We start from the raw sequence: 27,141 nt of genomic DNA on the forward strand, positions 1-27,141 counted from the left end.
CCCAAAATGTGTGTGTTACTATGGAGACAGAATGTGTGTGTTACTATTGAGACAGAATGTGTGTGTTACTGTGGAGATCTGAATGTGTGTGTTACTGTGGAGACAAAATGTGTATGTTACCGTGGAGACCTGAATATGTGTGTTACTGTGGAGACAGAATGTGTGTTACTGAGGAGACCTGAATGTGTGTGTTACTGTGGAGACAGAATGTCCAAACTGAAGCAGCTTCTCTAACCTTCTGCAGGCACTGGGGGTTCAGCTGCAGCTTCAACACAGGAAGCAGGTCAGTGGCACGAAAAGTGACCTCTCTGATGTCATTGCAGTGTTGAGAGGACAGGGCCTATTCTCAGTTCACTACTGGCCCGCCACCTCCACCAAAAATCCAGGATAAGTGAAAGAATAATGTTGATTGTTGATTTCCTAGCCCGGTAAAGTGAAGAGAGTCTGCTCACTCACTATTGGAATTCCCTTGAACAATTGCATTGCGACAGGTGTAGAATTTGCGCTAACTTTGAAATCATCGGTCCATCTTAACCAATCACTTTCGTCAGGGACGCATAACGTTACTTCCTACTTGACCAACATTACAAACTGACGATAAACAGCAATCAGGACACCATACATGTGGACCTACCTTTGCTGTACATAAATATACACATTCTTCCAACCGCAACCTACCTTTGCTGTACATAAATATACACATTCTTCCAACCGCAACCTACCTTTGCTGTAAATAAATGTACACATTCTTCCAACCACAATTTTGGAATGTTTGCAGCCGTTGCTACAACAGTATCTGCTAAAGCCACTATCAATTTCACAACTATAGGACCATCCTCTTTCACTGCCGATTGGGCAAGTAATCTACCGACTGACGGAAAGGTTAGTGAACTGTGCTGCTCCAGACTAGTGTTAGCCTGGCTAGCGCCTACCACTTCTCAAATGAGACATGGTCTGGAAAACAGACATTCATTTTCTCATATTTAAAAAAATGCCCAGATCTGTTCATTGGGCGCCACGGATGTCTATCACATGTGTCTGTGCATAGCTCATCATGGTCTTGCTTTCTCCCCTGTTCTGTGATTGGTCGCCAACATCAGGCGAAAATGTGGGTGTTAGTTTCCAGACTGCCTTAGCAGCGTGAATGGAATCACTGCGCAAGGCAGGATGGGAACACCCAGGCTAGACTAGTGTCTCCCTGAAAGCAGATCTAGGTGAGCCTGGCCAGGCAAGCGATTCCTTCCATGCCGGCCAAATACAAACACACACATGTCCAACCAGAGTTCCGCAAGCAACCTGACCACAGCTGCGTTCTCAGTCTACAGGCGACCACAAGTAGCCCAGTAGCTCGTGAGTTCTCTCCCCCTGTAGCGGAACCTTCCGCACCTTCACCAGACAAACCCCACACTTGTGCCGCTCTGGCTAGACAAGACGAGCACCTTTCACATATGAAGAGCAATGCTCATTCATTCACTAGAGGGTGATAGTAATCCAAAATGTGAACGCCCATTTCCATTCATTCACTAGAGGGTGACAGTAATCCCAAAATGTATTCAGCAGAGGGTGAACTTTCAGTCCAGTGAATTGGCTGGTACAACATAATTTGTCACCATCAGTCGTGTGACACCTAATTGGGTTGTTAGTGAACCTGTGATGGACGCCTAAACCCACTAGGTACATGCATTGGGTAAGTGTAGCTAGTGTGATATAAGCCATTAGTGTAATAATAAACTAAACCCACTAGGTACAGTACATGTGTGACGTTAGTAAACCTCACTCTTGTCGAACGTTAAACCTCACTCCCCAACGCCTGGCATGAAAGCTAGTAGCCTGGGCTTTTAGCTGGATTGTTAGCGCGCTCGACTCCTGATCCGAGGTGCTGTTTTGGCGGGTTCGAGTCCAGGCGTGTGGTTCAACACAACGCAGGTTACATTGGTGCCATGACCCGGATCGGGAGTGAGGTTTAGGGGGGTGAGTGTAACGGATGGCAGCTAGTTAGCTGTGCTTGTCAAATGTAAGTAAACCTCACTCCTCGACGCCGCAAGAGTGCTGCCGGCATGAAAGCTAGTAGCCTGGGCCAGTAACCTCTAGCCTGGCACGCCCTCCCAGTGACGCAACGCCTTCAGGCTTTTGCTGCTGGTCTGGTCAACTGCTCATTGAGAAGGATTTCTGAGTTCCCGAAATCTGCGGAACTGCCCCCTTTGGTCGAGAACCAATCAACTTTGAGCAGCTCCAACGGCTCTGGGTAGAGGCGTGTTCAAGGCAGCGGAAAGAGTGTTGTTATTGGTTTAAACTCGGCAATCCGCTTTCTGACATCTACCAGTAGCAAACCGAGGCACTTAAAGGAGGCGGGTCAACCAGCGCTGGCAAGAAACCGTGTTAGCACAGGCTGTTGGTCAGACTAAAGTCTCGCAGAGCCTTTGAAAGTCGATGGTAATCAGGCTAAGTAACCTCCCTCTCTCCAGTTGTATATAGTACTTCCATGCAAAGTGTCAAAGATGTCTCTGTGGACAATCAGAACTTTGTACAAAACCCCACTTGGAAGTGTTATAGCTAAGATTGCTTACATGTCCACAGAATGAAAGACAATCCATATAATTACCATTTGCAGTGTACTGTATAGTGTTATGACACTTATCCATTAACAAGATAGATTAATGTGCATGTCACTCTACCTGTCTTCTAGACCTGAGTTCAATGATCCCTAAACTTAGGAGGTGGATCTGCTCTCAGTACAAGACAGTGGAGGAGTACAACTCCCTGCCTGGACAGGATGTGCTGCTGACCGACCGCTATACTGACCTGCTGATAGTCCAGCAACACAGAAAGCAGGAAGAGAAAGAGGAGGAGATACGTTTCCGAGGACCGACTTTTTTCAGTGCCATAGCAACTGAAACATATCAAAGCACCACTGTGGACCAGTTCTTCAGCCCTGATGACCGTGGAGATGTTCCCAGAGCAGTCATTCTTCAGGGCCACTCTGGACATGGCAAATCCTTTACCGTAAAGAAGATCATGTATGACTGGGCATCAGGTAATCTTTACCAGGATCGATTTGAGCTTATTTTACACCTGAGATGTAAAGAACTGAACCAGGTGTCCAGAGAGAGGAGTTTGGTGGATCTTGCGAGCTGCAGTAAGACATTTACCCCACTGATCTCACAGAAACTAAAGGACTCACCGCAGAAGGTGCTCTTCCTCGTAGATGAGTTTGATGAACTGAGATTCACAATGAGTGAACTCAATGACTCCTCTGTAACAGACCCTTTCACACCAGCTCCTGTTGAGGCCATTCTGAGGGCTCTGTTGAAGGGGTCAATCCTGGAGGATTGCTTCCTGCTGGTCACCACCAGGTCTACTGCTGCAGAGAAGCTGAGCAAGCTGCTCAAACACCCTCTGCGGTTCACCGAGATCCTGGGTTTCTCTGAGAAGGGGGTGCAGGAGTACTTCCAGAGGTTCTGTCAAGATGAGCAGGTAGCAGAGAAGGCATTCAGCAGTGTGAAGGCAAATGAAACCCTCTTCACTTCCTGCTCCATTCCAGTCATATGCTGGATTATCTGCACAGTCTTCAGGGAGCAGTTAAAAGAAAATGCTGAAATTACACTGGAAACAACCACCTCCATATTTGTGCACTTTGTGTCCACTCTGCTGGAGCATCACTGCAGCATTGAAGGATCAGAGGACCTGCGGACTCAGTCTGTCCCTGCCCTGCTGAGGAGCCTGAGCCAGCTGGCAGACCGGGAGATGCTGAAGCAGCGGGTCCTGTTTGAGAAGAAAAGTGTGCTGAGTGTGTTTGAGAAAGAGAGTAACATCTCAGATCCAGCTAGAGTCCCATTTTTGTGCAAATTCCTCATGAAGAAGAACACTCGAAAGAAGGAAATGTTCAGCTTCATGCATGTGATCTTTCAAGAGTTCTTCACGGCACTCAACTACAAGAGACCGGACCAGAGTCAGGACAAAGTGAAGGAGCTGCTCAGTTCCATCCAGGAGTACGAAGCCAAGTCCCATCTCTTACCCGTCATTCAGTTTCTCTTCGGCCTCTCCAATACAAAAGTGGTGGAAAGCTTGGAAGAGCTGGAGCTGCCCTGCACTCCTTCCATTCGAGGGCAGCTAGAAGAGTGGATTCTGGAGTTCATTGAAAAAAGCAAAGATTCAAAGAAAAGTGATGAGTTGCGGTTCATTCTCCACTGTCTGTACGAGCTCCATGAGGAGGAGTTTGTAAGGAGAGCCATGGAGGTGTGGGGCAGGATAGCCTTGGACTCCGTCCCCCTGACCAGGCAAGACTGCTGGGTGCTGCTGTACTGCCTGCTGCGCTGCCCAGCCATCACAAGCCTGCAGCTCACAGAGTGCAACGTCACAGCAGACAAGCTGAGGATGCTGCAGCCTGCACTGAGCAGGTGTCCTGAACTGGGGTGAGTGTGTGTGTGTGTGTGTGTGTGTGTGTGTGTGTGCGTGCGTGCGTGTGTGTGTGTGTGGACGTGTGTGTGTGTGTGTGTGTGTGTGTGTGTGTGTGTGTGTGTGGACGTGTGTGTAGTAGAAGACCAGCAAACACCTTCAGTATTTTAACCTTTTTGCTTGAGTTTAATTAAGTAGCCAGTCACTGTTAATAACTGCTAACTGTTGCCGTAATAGTTAGTTGTCTTTTACTTGTGTGTATATGTAAATCTCCCCCTGGGAGTTATCAGTACAAAACTGCTGCCTGTTAGTGGAACATGTGTTCCAAGACATGTCAGGACTGGGTGACTATGGCAAAAATCATAATTATGATTATGTTGGTCAATTCTGAAATCATGATCATTTGACATGATTACTCAATAATTTGGGAAACATTATTATGTATACAAGAGTTTCTACTGTGAAGCAAAGGATTGCTCTGAATTTATATTGAAATACCAAACGAGAAAGCATTGTCGCAAGAATGGAATGAATCCAAATAATCGCTATATCTCAATTATGCTGTTTTCATAATCACTAGATTTCACTATTTCTTTCATTTGATAAATTGCGCAGCCCAAGTACACGCCTGGTGCTTTATCTCAAAGGTGATCCTCTTGTGTCCTTCTGAAGAGGACTGAGGTTAAGTTTGTAACTAGAACCTTTCCAGCAGTACAGTGTTGGTTGATGATTATATGTTTTGTGTGTTTGCAGGTTGCATGTTGAGGAGCTGTCAGATGCTGATGTGAATGATCTGATCTCAGCTGTGGGGGAAGAAAAGATCCTGAAGGTCATAAGGTGAGACGTGTAGCCATTATGAGCCAGATACATCAAATCTCTCCCTATTGGCTTACATTGGGTTAATGTGGTGTCACAGAGTCTCCCTATTGGGTTACATTGGGTTAATGTGGTGTCACAGAGTCTCCCTATTGGGTTACATTGGGTTAATGTGGTGTCACAGAGTCGCAAAGCTGCACTCTTAATTACAATTAAGAATGTTGTCTTCCACACCATGAACCAGACACGGTAATATGGCATGAGTCGGCTAGATGTGTGTGTTGTGCATTACAGTGTAAAGAAGAGCAGTCTGTCAGAGGACAGTGTGCCACAGGTTTTTAGCGCCCTCTCCAGGCAGAAGTCTGTAGGTGAAGTTTGGCTATCATTGAAGACCATCACCATCATCACTGCTGAGAGACTTCTCCAGTTCATCAAGAACACAAAGATTACAAAGCATGTGGGGTAAGAAACACCATATGTTGTCGATCCATTAAAGAAGAATCCAGATATATCTATTTAGTATTCTTAATAAACACTAGACCTCAACGCACTAGCATAACATCAGTACACCAGGGAGCAGCAAGATGTTGGCATAGTTCGGTATTTTACACTTTAAGCCCGTTTTCTGTATTGCCTATGATGCAAATTTTATTGTAGTACAGGACCTGAGAGAGATTTGTATGCGCTTCATTTAGCGGAGAATATCTCAACTGTTCTAGACTAATATGACCCCATTGAACAACGTGGGATGTGTGCCAAAATCTCTATCCGGGACGAAAGTCCTGAAAATGACCACAATAGGTGACACTATTATTACACTAGAGGTGAATGGGACTTTTTTTTCCCTTTATAGATATCCTCATAAACTTCTACCAGATTAATGTTCATATTAAGAGAAATACTTTTTGTATTACACTTTGTCTAACTTGTTTTTTAAAATATGCAAATGAGGCAATATCTGATTAAATGCGCGTACATACTGTACACTCTTGAAGCAACAGCTTTTCTGAGGTGATCGCAGTGTTTATCTGACCATGTAGTGTAAGAATTCTGGTTTGATATTTGGGGGTCTAACAACAAAGCTGAAGAGTTTCGATACGCATAAGCGTTTACTCAATACAGCCAATCAAAATTGACTGCGAAGCCGGCAAACAGGAAGTGAGCTCATATCTCATACCAACGCTTTGATATATGAAGTCCAAAATTGGTAAGGGGACTCGTTAACTGATTGTGATGACGCACTAGGAAATTGGCATCACTTGGACTCTATAGGGGGCGCTGTGATACACGAAGTGAGCTCGTATCTCAGCAACGCTTTGATGTACGAAGTTCAAACTTGGTATGTGGACTTGGTACCTGATAGTGAGGACGTGCTAGGAAATTGGAATTATTTGGCATCCATAGGGCGGGCTGCGATACAGGAAGTGAGCTCATATCTCAGCAACACTTTGATATACGACGGCCAAACTTGGCACAGGAACATGTTATCTGGTTGTGAGGACGCACAATGTATCTCTGTAACGTTTTGTTGTACGAAGGCCAAACTTGACACGGGACATGGGGTGCCTCTCATTTGGTCTTTTATACAGCCTCCCTTCCTTCCTTGATCCTCGTCCTCACAGATCTAGATAAAGAATGATGAGGTGGCAACAATGGGATAGTCTATCCAGTGTTAGTTATAGATCAGTGGGAACGAGCCTGGAGGACTGAGGAGAGAGTTTGAGAGCCACCCATGGTATCTGTTTAAGAGGACGCACTAGGAAATTGGCATCATTTGGCATCCGTAGGAGGCGTTGTGATACAGGAAGTGAGCTCATATCTCAGCAACGCTTTGATGTATGAAGGCCAAACTTGTTACAGGGAATTGGCACCTGATTGTGCGGACATGCAAGGTTTGTGGCATCATTTGACCTCTAGGGGTGCTGTAATAAATGAAGTAAGCTAATATTTCAACCATTCTTTATGCAGTTGCCGTGAAAATTGCTGTGAGTGCTTGCTCATGCCATGGCAATGCCATTTCTGCGATTTTACTGCTAGACCCCCACATTGCAAGTGTGTTGCAAGGTCAAACTTTCAACTTTTTCTCAACAGAGTCCAGATATGGGGGATGATGATAAGAACTCATTCGGTGATAGAATTTTTACATCTATTTCCTATTTTGCATTTGCAGTACTTGCAGCAATGGATACCAGTTACCTGATAGGGACAGCCATTCTTGTGTGCACACTTGCCACACGAGCAGAGATCTGGCAAACCTTCAGGCTTATATATTCCAATCTCAGGGATTAATAAACTGCCCTTTCTCACAAAACCATAACCATTCTGCATTTAAGACCAAGGTGGTGCATTTAAGACCAAGGTGGTGTATTGTTTTAAGTATGAAAATACTTACCTAGTGCTCTCTCATAAGATAATTTTGACTTAATTTAAGATGAGTTAGACTTATTTTTAAGTCTAAGACAAATATACTTACTGTACTGGCAGATAATTGTGCTTGTTTAACGACAAATTTACTTATTGCACTGGGAGATAATTTAGCTTGTTTTCAGGGAGAATTGATTAGTTTGATTTTACTAGACAAGCAGCTTTTTGCAGTGTTGTATTTGTAATTCCACACAGGACATCCTCCTCACACACACATCCACACTGAACATCTACAAACACAATTAAAAATATCAAACCAGAATTCTTACAATACATTGTAAACATTGTGATCACCTCAGAGAAGCTGTTGCTTCAAGAGTGTATCTACGCATATTTAATGAGATATCGCCTCATTTGCACATTTAATTATTGGAAATGTATGAGGATATCTATAAAGAGAAAAAAAGTTCCCACCAAATAATGCCAATTTCCTAGAATGTCCTCACAATCAGGTACCAAGTCCACATACTAAGTTTGAACTTCGTACATCAAAGCGTTACTGAGATATGAACTTACTTCCTGTATCACAGCGCCCCCTATAGAGTCCAAATGATACCAATTTCCTAGTGCATCATCACAATCAGTTAACGAGTCCCCTTACCAATGTTTGGACTTCATACATCAAAGCGTTGGTGAGATATGAGCTCACTTCCTGTTTGGCGGGTTCGCAGTCAATTTTGATTGGCTATATTGAGTGAACGCTTATGCATATTGAAACTCTGCAGCTTTGCTGTTAGACCCCCAAATATCAAACCAGAATTCTTACATTACATGGTCAGATAAACATTGAGATCACCTCAGAAAAGCTGTTGTGTCAAGAGTGTATGTACGCATATTTAATGAGATATTGCCTCATTTGCATATTTAAAAAAACAAGTTAGACAAAGTGTAATACAAAAAGTGTTTCTCTTAATATGAACATTAATCTGGTAGAAGTTTATGAGGATATCTATAAAGGGAAAAAAAAGTCCCATTCACCTCTAGTGTAATAATAGTGTGATATATAGTGTCACCTATTGTGGTCATTTTCAGGACTTTCGTCCCGGATAGAGATTTTGGCACACATCCCATGTTGTTCAGAGGGGTCATATTAGTTAAGAACAGTTGAGATATTCTCCGCTAAATGAAGCGCATACAAATCTCTCTCAGGTCCTAGACTATTGGGGATTTTCTAAATCCTGGAACTACTTTTTCAGATACCTCACAGCCGTGTATAAACTTCCGCTCTGTATTTGAATCTGAAGATTACAAACAAATACAAGCAGGCCCCCTTTCCGTTTTTGGTGGCGGAGTAATATCAACGAGCAATGAGTCTTCCTACAGAAACCAATGGAATTTACAAAATGCCTAATTTAACACAACAAAAGTTGAATTTCGCTGCGAAACTTGCTATAGAAGATCGTTGAAGACCAGTAACCACTCAGTGAGTTGCACATTTTTTTAAAACAAACGTTTAGGGGTGTTTTAAGGACAGAATCGTCCTGGCCCATAGCGAGCAATGCTGAAGCCGTACAGAAAACGGGCTTAAAGTGTAAAATAGCGAACTATGCCTTTACCATGAGTCAAAATAAAAGTACTGTTGATTCACAATACATTTGCACAATGAACTATTGCGCATTTTAGCATAGAGTCAGTAGCATAAGTAAACAACATAACATGATATAAATGATATGGATAATGAGAACATAGAACTCAACAAGATCAGTAGAATTCGTCAGAGATTTTCTGTGTATGGTTCACATGCGTCACCTGAGTGTGCGGCAGGTTAACCCGAGCTGTGCTGCCAGCTGAGGAGTCTCTTCGCTCCTCAGCTCACACCTCAGCTCACAGGACACAGCTGGTTCCTCTGTGCTGTGCTTCACCTGACACACTGTTCTGATTGGCAGGGTGGGGCTACCCAAAGGGGCGGAGCGAGCGCCCAGTCTCTGCTCTGCTCTCCAGATGGGAAGAGACAAGTCTTTCTGGTGTGGCACTTTCACTTGCTGATGAAGCTACATTGTCATTCACTTCTCAAATTTCAGTTAACTTACCCAGTGAAACACATTTAGCATGTCAATGGTAAATCCTTCATGTTATTGCTGCAGGCTGTTTATTGGGCACTTTACAGAGGCATTCCCTGAGGACATGTCAGGACTGGGTGTGATGCTGTACTTCCTCTCGGAGATCTCCAACAGCACTCTGGGGGACATCCTCCTGCAGCTGAGATGTTTCACACAGGAAGACACAGACAGACGGTGAGAATGTTATGCTTTCTTACTTCTGGTTTTGTGGGTTTAATACTTTGAATTGAAAAGCCATCTAACTCCATTATCTCACTCCATTATCTCTCTCTTCTCCTTCTCCATTCTCTCACCCCATTATCTCACTCTCCTCACTTCTCCATTATCTCACCCCATTATCTCACGCCATTATCTCACTCCATTATCTCTCTCCATTATCTCACCCCATTATCTCACTCCATTATCTCTCTCCATTATCTCACTCCATTATCTCTCTCTTCTCACTTCTCCATTATCTCACTCCATCATCTCACTCCATTATCTCACCCCATTATCTCACTCTCCTCACTTCTCCATTATCTCACCCCATTATCTCACTCCATTATCTCACTCTTCTCACTTCTCCATTATCTCGCGCCATTATCTCGCGCCATTATCTCACTCCATTATCTCACTCTTCTCACTTCTCCATTATCTCACTCCATTGTCTCACTCTTCTCACTTCTCCATTATCTCACTCCATTATCTCACTCCATTATCTCTCACTTCTCCATTATCTCTCTCGCTGCTCCTCACGTCTCCTAATCAGCACATTATTCTAAAGTGTTATCACTACTACTGCATTTGCTCATTTGGAGTACTTTAGGGGTGAAACTGGTTGTATGAGTTCTTGAAAAGTTACTGCACGTACACACCAAGAGTGACTTGAGCTGCAAAATTAACATATAAGTGTGTGTGTGTGTGTCTGTGTTTGCGTATGCGTGATTAGGGACTCTGAAAATGATGAACATGTGGATGCTCTGTTCTCCTGTCTGATGTCTCTGCCTGACCTGAAGACGGTTTCTCTGGTTGTGAACCGTCTGACTGAGCTCTGGGCCACCAAGTTCCTCATCCTGTTCCACACCTGCCCCTCTATAGAGCAGGCAAAGTAAGAGGCGCCCTTCACCCTTTACTATCACCTCACACCTTATCACACCTGGGCACACCTGCCCCTCTATAGAGCAGGCAGAGTAAGAGGCGCCCTTCACCCTTTACAATCACTTCACACCTATTCACACCCCATCACAGCTTATCACACCTGGACACACCTGGACACAATCACCTCACACCTTATCACACCTGGGCACACCTGCCCCTCTATAGAGCAGGCAAAGTAAGAGGCGCCCTTCACCCTTTACTATCACTTCACACCTATTCACACCTGGACACAATCACCTCACACCTTATCACACCTGTTCCACACCTGCCCCTCTATAGAGCAGGCAGAGTAAGAGGCGCCCTTCACCCTTTACTATCACTTCACACCTTATCACACCTAATCACACCTTATCACACCTGGACACAATCACCTCACACCTTATCACACCTGTTACACACCTGCCCCTCTATAGAGCAGGCAAAGTAAGAGGCGTCCTTCACCCTTTACTATCACTTCACACCTTATCACACCTTATCACACCTATTCACACCTTATCACACCTGGACACAATCACCTCACACCTTATCACACCTGGACACAATCACCTCACACCTTATCACACCTGGACACAATCACCTCACACCTGGACACACCTGCCCTTTTTATAGAGCAGGCAAAGTAAGAGGCGCCCTTCACCCTTTTCTATCACTTCACACCTTATCACACCTATTCACACCTTATCACACCTGGACACAAACACCTCACACCTTATCACACCTGGACACAAACACATGAAGGTCAATCGGCTGCCCAATCATTTCACCAAAGTGATAATTAGCATGTCCCAATACACACACACCAAAGTGATAACTAGAAAATGTAATTCCATAGAAGGAATTACCATTGCATGTAAATGCAAAAAGGTTGCTAGCTGTGTAAAGCATATTAGGCCTATAGTTAAAAAGACAACTAGGCTAAACTGAAGAATAGATAAATATCAATTACCCAATTACAATTCCAACTTGGAAAGTCACATTTAAAAAGTGATTTATGAAAATGCATCAAAATTGTGGATATAGGCTATTTTGGAAAATAACTCTTCATTTATTAGAATTTAAAAGACTGAAATGAAGTTGCCAACTTCAAACGAGTTGCAAGAGCTGACTTTAGTAGCCTACAGTGAAACGACTGGTAGGATAGCTTATAGCCTTCATATCTAGCCTACACTAATGCAGGTTAAAAGTAGGCTAGACACCATTGGAATACGGAATACAATCTCAAACAACGCCAATCAACGATGATGCAGCAACAGGTAGGATATCTAGCAAATGTAACATTAGCTTACAGTAGGATATTTTATGTAGGCTACACATATTACAGGATGAGCTAGTATGTTCTTCGAAACTGTTTCCAGGTGTGTGAGTGTGATTGTCCTAATAGGAATGTACAATAAGCGACTGTGAGAAGGCTTGAACCTACATGTAAATGGTGCAACTCGTGCCTGTCTATCAGGTTGGACTTCACTTAAAACGCTGCTCTGTCGAGATGGCTAAAAGCCCTTGTGTAAGCCCTGTTCGCCTTGCAGCCTACCCCGACGTTAAACGTTAGCCTGGAGCAAGTTTGATTGTCGTTAGCTAAATACAGTGTTTACGTTGACGTTAGGATTGTCTTTAGCTGTTGATAACGTTACCGAGAGCAAACCGGTTAGGCTACTGTAACGATATAAACAAATCAAGTAACAGGAGACAAGACGATAACGTCCTGGTTTACAGCAGCTGCAGCTGTTACAGCTTAATGAGTAGCCTAGGCGTAACGTAACATTCACGTTTAGCCTGGTTCAGCGCAGCGGCGGTGGCATGGCTTTGGATCAGAGATCCTTGATTACTGACAGCTGCGCACTGACGTAACAATTAATCTTTGCCGCCAAAGGGTCTCAATGTAAACTCTATGGGAATTGTAATTTCTTTTATCGTAAATATCTCAAAAAGTATAAAGTTCACACATTTGAAAAATACATAGAACAAATCTCCGTTACAAGACCTGTGTAGGAGTATTTGAATGACGTCAAACGGTTCAGTGGTTTTAGAGCCTTTGATCGTTGCTTTTGGTCGGAAGATATAATAATAAGAAGAACAGTGATAACAGTACATTGCATTTGCATGCAATGTAATAATGAGAGGGTCCCTATGCACACACGCCAAAGTGATAATTGGCATGTAAAGGCAGGATTAATTATAAACACATGGTGTTTAATAGCCTACTGTATATAAGGCATGATTTTTAACACACAATTATCTGTAGACTGTATTACATTTCAAGTGCTGTATAGTGTCTCTGTGGTCTGCTTTCTCTAACTCGCTGTTCTGTTTGACAGTATGGGCCTTCCCAAGACGGCTGATAGAGCGGAGAGTCTCTGCTCTAGACTCTTTATAGCCAGAAAGCCTGAACAATTCTGGTGTGTTATTTTCACTTTCTCACTAAGATGTAATCTCAAATCACAATTATGCAGGAAACACACATTCCGTTGGTCATGATATACTGTAATAAGGCATGTGTATTTGGTGAGGATTCCAATCGTTAAATCTTATATGACTTCCTTTCTCTGGGTTTCAGTATGTTTACACACGATGAGGATTCCTCCATGGAGTCAGACACCATGCGACTCATGCTGTTTCTGCCCTCAGAGACAGGTCTCCATGGCGACACGCTGAGAGAGCTCCTCCACAGGTTCCATCCACTGCAGTGCGTACTGTACCCCTCAGCAGTCAGAGCTGGGTGTGCTATGTTTGGTATTGCGTCACAAATGTGAACGCTACATTTAAAACATAAGAACTAGGGAGAGTCTCAGTATCTCCCTCAACTTTCAGTTCAACTTCAATCTAATTGCACTTGACACCTGTCTCATCGCGCTTTACAAACATTTTCTTGAATTTCCCCTTGGGGATCAATAAAGTATCTATCTATCTACCTATCTATCTTTACAGAGTGTTAGACATTCAGAGAGAGCCCAGGAGTGACAGGGGCAAGGAAAAACTCCCTAGAATTGGAGATACATATAGCAAGAAATCTCAGCATATGTGTGTACGTGTGTGTGTGTGTGTGTGTGTGTGTGTGTTTGTGTAGGAGACCGGAGTGGGATGTCCATATGGAGGCTTTGCTCTCGTACCTTCCCTCTGTGGCTGAGCTGAAGAAGGTGGACATGATGGTGAGTGGGCTGACAAAGAGCTGGGCCATCAGAATCCTCTCCCTCATCCACACCTGCCCCACGCTGGAGTACATACGGTAAGAGACACGTTATAATAGTAATAATAATGATGATAATAATAATAATAATAATAATAATAATAATAATAATAATAATGATCCACACCTGCCCCACGCTAGAGTATATACGGTAAGAGACACGTTATAATAATAATAATAATAATAATAATAATAATAATAATAATATTGATCCACACCTGCCCCACGCTAGAGTATATACGGTAAGAGACACGTTATAATAATAATAATAATAATAATAATAATCCACACCTGCCCCACGTTAGAGTACATACGGTAAGAGACACGTTATAATAATAATAATAATAATAATAATAATAATAATAATAATATTGATCCACACTTGCCCCACGTTAGAGTATATACGGTAAGAGACACGTTATGATGTAGATGCCCCACGCTAGAGTATATACGGTAAGAGACACGTTATCATAACGTTATCTTCACGTTATGATGTAGATGCCCCACGTTAGAGTATACGGTAAGAGACACGTTATGATGAAGATGCCCCACGCTAGAGTATATACGGTAAGAGACACGTAATGATGAAGATGCCCCACGCTAGAGTATACACAAATCCAGCGAAACATGGAAGTAAAGCAGCGCCGCCATTACTGCGTGCCTGGCTGCTAAGGAAGTAGCGCGCTGGTCTCGTAGGCGGCTGTTGGACGTTAGCTGTAGATGTGAAAAGCAGGCAAGTGTCACACGTCACACTCCGCAGGCACGCAGTAATGCCGGCAGGCAAGATGGCAGCGCCCATAAAGTTTGCGGTGGATGGATGCGGTGGTTTGATGAGTCTCTCCGCTCCTCACTCACACATCTGCTGTGCGCCACCTGACTCTCTGTTCTGATTGGCAGGGTGTGCCCACCTGACTCCACCTGACTCTCTGTTCTGATTGGCAGGGTGTGCCCACCTGACTCCACCTGACTCTCTGTTCTGATTGGCAGGGTGTACCCACCTGACTCTCTGTTCTGATTGGCAGGGTGTACCCAACTGACTCTCTGTTCTGATTGGCAGGGTGTATCCACCGGAGGGCGCTGATAGAGCAGATTCAGTGCTGCGTAAAGAAGGATTACATCTGGTGTGTCACTTTCACTTTCTTATTGGGTTGCATTAAATAACAATAAAAAAACATATTTAGTCTCATGTATAAATAAGTTGTGTATGGTATAGTATTATGTCAATGTATATATACAATGCAACCGGAAAGTTTTCATACCAATTTTCCATCTTAAAATGAATCCAATTCAATCCACGCACAATACTCCAATACACCACAAAAAAACAAGTGTTTTGTACATTTATTTTTTAAAAAGTAAATGACTGAAATATCCTTTTTCGGTAAGTATTCAGTCCTTCTCTTATGATGAGTCTGAAACATAACAAAATATGGAGAACGTTAAAGGGTCTGAAAACGTTCTGGTTGCCCTTTGTATGGTTACTATGGTGATAGTATATGTGTATGGTGTGAGCATGTCAATAGTATATGTGTATGGTTACTATGGTGATAGTATGTGTGTATGGTCTAAGCATGTCAATAGTATGTGTGTATGGTGTAAGCATGTCAATAGTATGTGTGTATGGTGTGAGCATGTCAATAGTATGTGTGTATGGTTACTATGGTGATAGTATGTGTGTATGGTGTGAGCATGTCAATAGTATGTGTGTATGGTGTGAGCATGTCAATAGTATGTGTGTATGGTGTGAGCATGTCAATAGTATGTGTGTATGGTCTAAGCATGTCAATAGTATGTGTGTATGGTGTGAGCATGTCAATAGTATGTGTGTATGGTGTGAGCATGTCAATAGTATGTGTGTATGGTGTGAGCATGTCAATAGTATGTGTGTATGGTGTGAGCATGTCAATAGTATGTGTGTATGGTGTGAGCATGTACTATATGTGTATGGTGTGAGCATGTCAATAGTATGTGTGTATGGTGTGAGCATGTCAATAGTATGTGTGTATGGTGTGAGCATGTCAATAGTATGTATGGTGTGAGCATGTCAATAGTATATGTGTATGGTGTGAGCATGTCAATAGTATGTGTGTATGGTGTGAGCATGTCAATAGTATGTGTGTATGGTGTGAGCATGTCAATAGTATGTGTGTATGGTTACTATGGTGATAGTATGTGTGTATGGTGTGAGCATGTCAATAGTATGTATGTATGGTGTGAGCATGTCAATAGTATGTGTGTATGGTGTGAGCATGTCAATAGTATGTGTGTATGGTGTGAGCATGTCAATAGTATGTGTGTATGGTGTGAGCATGTCAATAGTATGTGTGTATGGTGTGAGCATGTCAATAGTATGTGTGTATGGTGTGAGCATGTCAATAGTATGTGTGTATGGTTACTATGGTGATAGTATGTGTGTATGGTGTGAGCATGTCAATAGTATGTGTGTATGGTGTGAGCATGTCAATAGTATGTGTGTATGGTTACTATGGTGATAGTATGTGTGTATGGTGTGAGCATGTCAATAGTATGTGTGTATGGTGTGAGCATGTCAATAGTATGTGTGTATGGTGTGAGCATGTCAATAGTATGTGTGTATGGTTACTATGGTGATAGTATGTGTGTATGGTGTGAGCATGTCAATAGTTTGTGTGTATGGTTACTATGGTGATAGTATGTGTGTATGGTGTGAGCATGTCAATAGTTTGTGTGTATGGTTACTATGGTGATAGTATGTGTGTATGGTGTGAGCATGTCAATAGTATGTGTGTATGGTGTGAGCATGTCAATAGTATGTGTGTATGGTGTGAGCATGTCAATAGTATGTGTGTATGGTTACTATGGTGATAGTATGTGTGTATGGTGTGAGCATGTCAATAGTATGTGTGTATGGTGTGAGCATGTCAATAGTATGTGTGTATGGTGTGAGCATGTCAATAGTATGTGTGTATGGTTTTAGCATGTCAATAGTAGATGTGTATGGTTACTATGGTGATAGTATGTGTGTATGGTGTGAGCATGTCAATAGTATGTGTGTATGGTGTGAGCATGTCAATAGTATGTGTGTATGGTGTGAGCATGTCAATAGTATGTGTGTATGGTGTGAGCATGTCAATAGTATGTGTGTATGGTGTGAGCATGTCAATAGTATGTGTGTATGGTTACTATGGTGATAGTATGTGTGTATGGTGTGAGCATGTCAATAGTATGTGTGTATGGTTACTATGGTGATAGTATGTGTGTATGGTGTGAGCATGTCAATAGTATGTGTGTATGGTGTGAGCATGTCAATAGTATGTGTGTATGGTTACTATGGTGATAGTATGTGTGTATGGTGTGAGCATGTCAATAGTATGTGTGTATGGTGTGAGCATGTCAATAGTATGTGTGTATGGTGTGAGCATGTCAATAGTATGTGTGTATGGTTACTATGGTGATAGTATGTGTGTATGGTGTGAGCATGTCAATAGTATGTGTGTATGGTGTGAGCATGTCAATAGTATGTGTGTATGGTGTGAGCATGTCAATAGTATGTGTGTATGGTGTGAGCATGTCAATAGTATATATGTATGGTTACTATGGTGATAGTATGTGTGTATGGTCTAAGCATGTCAACAGTAAATCTTATATCTCTTTCCTTCTTTGGGTTTCAGGTTGATTTCTGCTACAGTGGAGATTGTAGGTGAGCTCCAGTTCCTGCAACAGTGAAGATTGTACTGTAGGTGATTTAGGCTGCAGTGGAGATTGTAGGTGATTTAGGCTGCAGTGGAGATTGGAGGTGATTTACTGTAGGCTCCAGTGGAGATTGTAGGTGATTTACTGTAGGCTGCAGTGGAGATTGTAGGTGATTTAGGCTGCAGTAGAGATTGTAGGTGATTTAGCCTCCAGTGGAGATTGTAGGTGATTTAGGCTGCAGTGGAGATTGTAGGTGATTTAGGCTGCAGTGGAGATTGTAGGTGCTTTAGGCTGCAGTGGAAATTGTAGGTGATTTAGGCTGCAGTAGAGATTGTAGGTGCTTTAGGCTGCAGTGGAGATTGTACAGTAGGTGATTAAAATGACGGCCAAATTCTGACATTTTGAAATACAGTAAACAACTATAAATCTTTATCATTTTTACTTTTTTGACTATACACATTCCATATACAGTAGTTCTCACAAGACCACTGTGTGTGTGTGTGCATGCGTGCGTGCGTGCGTGCGTGCGTGTGTGTGTGTGTGTGTGTGTGTGTGTTGCTACAGCACTCAGGACTATGATGAGCATGTGGATGCTCTGGTCTGTGGTCTGGCCTCTCTGCCTGGACTCAACCAGATGGATCTGCGGGTGGGCTGCCTGACCGAGCGCTGGGCTGCCAGGATCCTCTACCTCATCCGCACCTGCCCACGTATACACACACTAATGTAAGACACGCCCTCATCCGCACCTGCCCCCGTCTACACACACTAATGTAAGACACGCCCTCATCCGCACCTGCCCCCGTCTACACACACTAACGTAAGACACGCCCTCATCCGCACCTGCCCACGTCTACACACACTAACGTAAGACACGCCCTCATCCGCACCTGCCCACGTCTACACACACTAACGTAAGAGCTACCTCATCCGCACCTGCCCACGTCTACACACACTAATGTAAGAGCTACCTCATCCGCACCTGCCCCCGTCTACACACACTAATGTAAGAGCTACCTCATCCGCACCTGCCCCAGTCTACACACACTAACGTAAGAGCTACCTCATCCGCACCTGCCCACGTCTACACACACTAACGTAAGAGCTACCTCATCCGCACCTGCCCCCGTCTACACACACTAATGTAAGACACGCCCTCATCCGCACCTGCCCACGTCTACGCAAACTAACGTAAGAGCTACCTCATCCGCACCTGCCCACGTCTACGCACACTAACGTAAGAGCTACCTCATCCGCACCTGCCCACGTCTACGCACACTAACGTAAGAGCTACCTCATCCGCACCTGCCCACGTCTACGCACACTAACGTAAGAGCTACCTCATCCGCACCTGCCCACGTCTACGCACACTAACGTAAGAGCTACCTCATCCGCACCTGCCCACGCCTACACACACTAACGTAAGACACGCCCTCATCCGCACCTGCCCCCGTCTACGCACACTAACGTAAGAGCTACCTCATCCGCACCTGTCCCAGTCTACACACACTAACGTAAGAGCTACCTCATCCGCACCTGCCCACGTCTACGCACACTAACGTAAGAGCTACCTCATCCGCACCTGCCCACGTCTACACACACTAACGTAAGAGCTACCTCATCCGCACCTGTCCCAGTCTACACACACTAACGTAAGAGCTACCTCATCCGCACCTGTCCCAGTCTACACACACTAACGTAAGAGCTACCTCATCCGCACCTGTCCCAGTCTACACACACTAACGTAAGAGCTACCTCATCCGCACCTGCCCCAGTCTACACACACTAACGTAAGAGCTACCTCATCCGCACCTGCCCACGTCTACACACACTAACGTAAGAGCTACCTCATCCGCACCTGCCCCCGTCTACACACACTAACGTAAGACACGCCCTCATCCGCACCTGCCCACGTCTACACACACTAATGTAAGACACGCCCTCATCCGCACCTGCCCACGTCTACACACACTAACGTAAGAGCTACCTCATCCGCACCTGCCCACGTCTACACACACTAATGTAAGAGCTACCTCATCCGCACCTGCCCCAGTCTACACACACTAACGTAAGAGCTACCTCATCCGCACCTGCCCCCGTCTACACACACTAACGTAAGAGCTACCTCATCCGCACCTGCCCCCGTCTACACACACTAATGTAAGACACGCCCTCATCCGCACCTGCCCCCGTCTACGCACACTAATGTAAGAGCTACCTCATCCGCACCTGCCCCCGTCTACACACACTAATGTAAGAGCTACCTCATCAGCACCTGCCCCCGTCTACGCACACTAACGTAAGAGCTACCTCATCCGCACCTGCCCACGTCTACGCACACTTACGTAAGAGCTACCTCATCCGCACCTGCCCACGTCTACGCACACTAACGTAAGAGCTACCTCATCCGCACCTGCCCCAGTCTACACACACTAACGTAAGAGCTACCTCATCCGCACCTGCCCCAGTCTACACACACTAATGTAAGAGCTACCTCATCCGCACCTGCCCCAGTCTACACACACTAACGTAAGAGCTACCTCATCCGCACCTGTCCCAGTCTACACACGTTCATGTAAGGGATGCCCTCATCCACTCCTGCCTCAAGCTACGGGCGTTAATGTAAGGGACGCCCTCACTCGCACCTGCCCCAATGTAACGTAAGAAACGCCCTAAAATGCACTCATAAGTGAATGGAAGTGAATGATCAAGCTGAAGAAAGTGTGATGTTACCTTTCCGTAGCAACTGAATATCTGTTCTAAACAAACCAAATTCACAACGTGAAATGCCTATGCCAGATGATTGTTTTACAGAAAAGGGAACGTTTTTATGCTAATTAATTTACAAGTTGGTCGGTTTATCGGTTGACATTAGCTAACTTTATGTAATCATATATTAACCCAGCTTGCCGTTACATTATAGACTTTGTTTACATATTTTTGTGTGTAGTTCTCCTTTTTCATACACTTGAAGAATACATAAACGCCTCGACATGGTAGTGATTTTCACTGCTTAAAATTAGTTAATTTTCATTTCGAAAGAAACAACACAGTGAGGCAATAGAAAATGCCATTTGCAGTTTGTTTAAAACTGGAAATCGCGTTGCCAGGACAACGTGACATTTTCCCTTACGCACTCTATTGCAAACCCTTTTATCCAAAGAGTCATGCATCCAAAGAGGTTGGATCATGTCAGCAACCAAATAAAACCTGTTTAACGTTGGAATGAATGAAACGCCCAGTTTACTATGTGTGAACGTTTACCTGATACAACACAGGCTGTGTGTGTGAGTCTTTACCTGATACAGCCTGTGCTTTGTGTGTGTATGCGTATGTGTGTATATCAGTCTGAGTGTTTACCTGATCCAGTGTTTTCTCATTTGGCAGCTTTAAAGCGAAAGTTGTTGATGTGGACTTGGTGGAGGAGAAGGGGCTGCTACTGGAGGAGGGAATCCGCTTGCTGATGCAGATTAAGATACGCCCAGACTGCACCATCTTCCTTATAGGGTAACTGAACACAAGCAGCAGCACTAGTGTGTGTGTGTGTGTGTGTGTGTGTGTGTGTGTGTGCATGCGCGTTGAGTTTGTTTGTGTGTGTGTGTGTGTGTGTGTGTGTGTGTGTGAGAGAGAGAGAGAGAGAGTTTGTGTATGTATCAGATTGGATTTCAAGGGGTTGGGGTTCAAAGTTTGATTTAGACCCATGCATCTCGAGTGTGTGTGTGTTCTCTTCCCACAGGAAGCGCTGCTGTAAGGCCACTGAGCCGTGCACTGATCTGAAGGACAGGAGCCTCAGCTGTAATGACCAGAGGAAGATGACCATAAGGGGTAAGATAGATAGATAGATAGATAGATAGATACTGTAGATAGATAGATAGATACTTTATTGATCCCCAAGGGGAAATTCAAGAGGCAGACTGGACACTCTCACACACAGGGTAACGTTGCACACTTTGTTTCAGAAGGCCTAAAACTAAAACTTAAAAATGTTTCTTGGAGTACAGACTACACACACACACACACACACTCTTCTAGAGCAATCTGAGTGTTTAACACAGTGCCATGAGACATGTGAAATGTTTTGGCGCTCTATAAGTGAAATTAAATTGAAAATTGAAATTGAAATACTAGTGTGCGTGAGTGTCATTATTTAGAACAGGTTGTGGGTATATGCCCCTATGTGCTGAATATCACAACAGTTGGTATAAATCCAAAAACGATGCACTGAGACTGTCTGTGAGTAGTTGTGGCTAAGTGTAAATGAATATTGAAACATTGGCCCCGATGAACCCCAATGAAAACATAACCTCCTTGGCGGAGGTCATAAACGATGTGTGTGTTGTCTTGACAACAGGGAGAGTCTCCCAGCTCTCTGACTTGAGGATGGTGCTGCTGGGCAACAGAGACGCTGGGAAGAGTTCCGCAGGAAACACCATCCTGGGCAGAGCGGCGTTTGACCCCGGCCTGAGGGCGTTGCCGTGCGTGACGAGGCGAGGAGAGGTAGCGGGGAGACAGGTCACCGTGGTGGACACTCCAGGATGGACAGACTACGACCTGAAGATGTGTAAGGACTCTCCTGCCCTCCTGAAACAGGAGATCGTGCGCAGCGTGGCCCTGTGCTCTCCAGGACCCCACGCCGCCCTGCTGGTCATCCATGAGAACACCACCTTCACAGAGGCGGAGAGGAACGCCGTGTCCAACCACCTGGCTCTGCTGGGCCGTGCGGCCTGGCGGCACGCGCTCGTCCTCTTCCTTCAGCGCACGCCTGCCGAGGAGCCCGCAGAGGCCAGGAGGAGGATGCTGCAGTGGCTGGCACAGGCCTCTAGGGGCAGGTTCTCCACGCTGCCCAGTCTGCTTGGCCGCGGCGCCAAGGAAGCCTCGCTAGTCCCATTCAGCCAGCAGAGGGCAGCAGACAGGCCCTTTGAGCTGAGAGGCAAGATGCTCAAGTGGCTTGTGGAGGCGTGTGGGAACAGATATCACGTTCTCGACCTTAACAGCGACGATGACGCTCAAGTCACCCAACTGCTGGAGAAGATTGAAGAGATGGTGGCGGTGAACGCTGGACTGCACTACGAGATGAACGCCAAGAGATTTCTGGCTGTGACAGAGGAGTCGAGAGCAGACCCAGAGAAATCAGTACAGAGGAGGAGGACAGCGCCTCCTAGAGGCGAAACAGAGCTCAGGGTTGTGCTGCTGGGATTCAAAGATGCAGGGAAGAGTTCATCAGGAAACACCATCCTGGGCAGAGAGGGGTTTCAGCCGGGGCAGAGATCTGCTGTGTGTGTGAAGAGACAGGGAGCGGTAGCTGGGAGGCAGGTAACGGTGGTGGAGGCTCCTGGATGGCTCGGCCACATCCCTCCTGCCTGCAGCCCTGAGATGGTCAAGAGAGAGATGGTGCTCAGTCAGCGTGTGTGTGGTCAGGGGCCTCATGTTTTCTGTTTCGTCCTACGTGTGGACGCTGGCTTCACTGAACCACACAAGATATCGGCTGAGCAGCACGTAGCTCTGCTCGGGGAGGGTGTGTGGAGCCACACCATGGTGCTGTTCACCTACGGAGACTGGCTGGGGGACACACCCGTTGAGCAGCACATTGAGAGCGAGGGAGAGAGTCTCTGCTGGCTCATTGAGAAATGTGGGAACAGATATCACGTCCTCAACAATACCAACAGGACTGATCGCGCACAGGTAACAGAGCTGCTGGAGAAGATTGAAGAGATGTTGGCAGGAAATGACAGCTGTACCTTTACAGGAAATGAAGGTGCGCTGCAAAACCTAGCGGAGAGGAAGAAGGCGGTAATGGAACGCTCAGAGAGGAGGAGGAGGAGGGTGAAGGAGCAGAGAGAGCAGCTCAGGTCCTCACTGGGTGAGTAGCTCTGCACGCACACACACACACACACACACACACACACACACACACACACACAGAGAGAGCAGCTCAGGTCCTCACTGGGTGAGTAGCAGGCTCTGGAGAGGCTTTCAATACTAAATGAAAATTAAAGAAGACCGTAGTCTAGCATGACACTGTTGATCCTAGCATGGCACTGTTGACTCTAGCATGGCACTAGCATCGCACTATTGACCCTAGCATGGCACTGTTGACCCTAGCATGGCACTAGCATGGCACTATTGACCCTAGCATGGCATGTTGTTGACCCTAGCATGGCACTGTTAACCCTAGCATGGCACTGTTTTTTTTTTTTTTTAAAGGTTATTTTTTTGGGCTTTTAATGCCTTTAATTGGACAGGACAGTAGAGAGAATGACAGGAAGCGAGTGGGAGAGAGAGAGTCGGGGTGGGATCCGGAAAGGACCACGGGGCGGGAATCGAACCCGGGTCGCCGGCGTGTGGTGCAGGTGCCCCAGCCAGTCGCGCCACGGCTGGGGCCCCTAGCATGGCACTGTTGACCCTAGCATGGCACTATTGACACTAGCATGGCACTAGCATGGCACTATTGATCCTAGCATGGCACTGTTGATCCTAGCATGGCACTATTGATCCTAGCATGGCACTAGCATGGCACTGTTGACCCTAGCATGGCACTAGCATGGCACTGTTGATCCTAGCATGGCACTGTTGATCCTAGCATGGCACTAGCATGGCACTATTGACCCTAGCATGGCACTAGCATGGCACTATTGACCCTAGCATGGCACTGTTGATCCTAGCATGGCACTATTGATCCTAGCATGGCACTTTTGATTAGAAGGCCAAGCTGGTGTATTGTTTTTGTGTGTTCGTTTGTGAGGCCACAGTTGGAATGCACCCTGTGATCCAGTACATCAGTTAGAGTATGTAACTATAACTACGGAAAGTGCTGTAAACCATTCAGACCATTGTAACGACGTTATAGCATGATGACTACTAAACGATGTATAGGTCCTTTGTCATGACATCATAACATGATAACATGATGGCTACTTAAAGATGTGTAGGTCTTTTGTAATGAGATCGTAACATGTTGGCTACTTAAAGATGTATAGATCTTTTGTAATGAGATCGTAACATGTTGGCTACTTAGAGATGTATAGATCTTTTGTCATGACATCATAGCATGTTGACTACTAAAACATGTATTTATGTTGTTTATCTTAAAGATCATCTACGTCAGTCATCACTGAGGATTGTTCTGGTGGGATTCAAGAACTCTGGGAAGTCTGCGACAGGAAACAGAATCCTGGGCAAAGATGTGTTTGAGTCGTGCTCTACATCCAAATGTGAGAGCGGACAGGGAGAGGTAGCTGGGAGGCAGGTCACCGTGGTTACCGCTCCCAGCTGGTTATACGGATGTGCGTTCCTCAAACAGGAAATGGTACAGAGTGTGTCCATGTGTGATCCTGGGCCGCATGCACTTCTGCTGCTTGTGTGTGTAGATGACACGTTCACAAGTCCACTCCGGCAGGAAATAGAAGACACTTTTCAGAGGCTTTTCTGTGGGTCTGTCTGGAGCCACACCATGGTGCTGTTCACCTACGGAGACTGGCTGGGAGACACACCCGTTGAGCAGCACATTGAGAGTGAGGGAGAGCACCTCTGCTGGCTCATTGAGAAATGTGGGAACAGATATCACGTCCTCAACAATAAGAACAGGACTGATCGCGCACAGGTAACAGAGCTGCTGGAGAAGATTGAAGAGATGGTGGCGGCTAACAGTGGTGGCCATTATGAGATGAACAGACAGGTGCTGCAGGAGCTGCAGCAACAGATGGAGGAAGAGGAAGAGAGAGCAACAGAGAGGCGGAAGAAGGTGGAGCGGCGAAGACGACACCTCCAGGCCCTGAAGCGTGAGTTTGGGTTGATACTTAGCCACAAAGCAAATAAACCCCATCTGGTGAAGACATTTTTAACAATAATAAGCCATACGTATGTATAGTGCTAATGTACTGTTTATCCATATGCTGTATTTAACATACCTTACAGTGTTACATACCTTACAGTGTTACATACCTTACAGGAACATCCCCTGCCAGGTCAGAGGTCATGGCTGTGCTGCTGGGATGCCGAGCTGCAGGGAAGAGCTCAAGTGCCAACACCATCCTGGGCAGACAGGAGTGTGACCTGCGGAGCAGCACAGCTCAGTGTGTGAAGAGACAGGGGGAGGTAGCCGGCAGACAGCTCACTGTGGTGGAGGCTCCAGGATGGTGGAGCAACGTCAGCCTCAAGAGCACTCCTGAGCCCACCAAGCAGAGGATCCTACACAGCGTGGGTGTGTGTAGTCCAGGACCTCACGTCCTCTTGATACACATACCTGTGCAGGTCACCTTCACCGAGGACATCATGAGGAACCTGCAGGAACACCTGGAGCTCCTCGGGGAGGGTGTGTGGAGACACACCGTGGTGCTGTTCACCTACGGGGGCTGGCTAGGGGGCGCTCCCATTGAGCAGCACATCGAGATTGAAGGGTGCCTCAAACATCTGGTAGAGAAATGTGGGAACAGATATCACGTCATTGACAACGAAAACAAAGGCGACCAAAGACAGATCTCCGAGCTGATGGAGAGGTTGGAGGAAACCATCACGGAAAATGAGGGCGGTCATTACACAATCGCCATGGAGACTTTGATGGCGGCGGAGATCCGAGCCGCATCTGTCCTGTCCCAGCTGCAGGAGATCAGTGAGAAGATTAGGAACATGCTGTCGCAGGTGATGGAGACCATTCCAGCAGGAAGTGACTCTCCAGCTGACCAACACGTGTTGCAGGAGCTGGACAGAGTGAGGGGTCTACTCCACACAGAGGCTCAAGAGACGGACACGGAACTAAGTAGAGAGACGGGTATGTTCCGCAATAGAATACAGTTCTAATCCCATATGGGTATGTTCCTCAATATCATACAGCTGTAATCCCATATGGGTATGTTCCGCAATAGAATGCAGTTGTAATCCCATGCGGGTATGTTCCTCAATAGAATACAGTTCTAATCCCATACGGGTATGTTCCGCAATAGAATACAGTTGTAATCCCATGCGGGTATGTTCCTCAATAGAATACAGTTCTAATCCCATACGGGTATGTTCCGCAATAGAATACAGTTCTAATCCCATATGGGTATGTTCCTCAATAGAATACTTGAATTTCCCCTTGGGGATCAATAAAGTATCTATCTACAGTATCTATCTATCTATCTAAAATAGAATACAGTTCTAATCCCATACAGGTATGTTCCGCAATAGAATACAGTTCTAATCCCATATGGGTATGTTCCTCAATAGAATACTGTTCTAATCCCATATGGCTATGTTCCTCAATATAATACTGTTCTAATCCCATATGGGTATGTTCCTCAATAGCATACAGTTCTAATCCCTTATGGGTATGTTCCTCAATAGAATACTGTTCTAATCCCATATGGGTATGTTCCACAATAGAATACTGTTCTAATCCCATATGGGTATGTTCCGCAATAGAATACAGTCCTGCATGCCACCATCAACATATAAACACTTGTATATACAGTAGGTCAA

The 27,141-nt window shown here is 45.3% G+C and overlaps 2 protein-coding genes across 2 annotated transcripts; both read left to right on the forward strand.

Moving 5' to 3' along the window:
- The first annotated feature begins 2,697 nt into the window (after positions 1–2,697).
- On the forward strand, positions 2,698–10,997 carry LOC134099902 (NACHT, LRR and PYD domains-containing protein 1 homolog). Its single transcript, XM_062552935.1, has 5 exons — positions 2,698–4,412; positions 5,149–5,232; positions 9,720–9,869; positions 10,624–10,777; positions 10,923–10,997. Exons 1-5 carry the CDS (start codon positions 2,698–2,700, stop codon positions 10,995–10,997), a joined length of 2,178 nt encoding a protein of 725 aa, XP_062408919.1.
- Positions 10,998–25,659: 14,662 nt separating this feature from the next.
- LOC134099911 (GTPase IMAP family member 7-like) lies at positions 25,660–26,481 on the forward strand. The gene has a single exon (XM_062552948.1). It carries the CDS (start codon positions 25,660–25,662, stop codon positions 26,479–26,481), a length of 822 nt encoding a protein of 273 aa, XP_062408932.1.
- The last annotated feature ends 660 nt before the right edge of the window (positions 26,482–27,141 follow it).

Source organism: Sardina pilchardus, chromosome 2 (assembly GCF_963854185.1).
Source record: "Sardina pilchardus chromosome 2, fSarPil1.1, whole genome shotgun sequence".
In the NCBI taxonomy this organism is placed as follows: Eukaryota; Metazoa; Chordata; class Actinopteri; order Clupeiformes; family Clupeidae; genus Sardina; species Sardina pilchardus.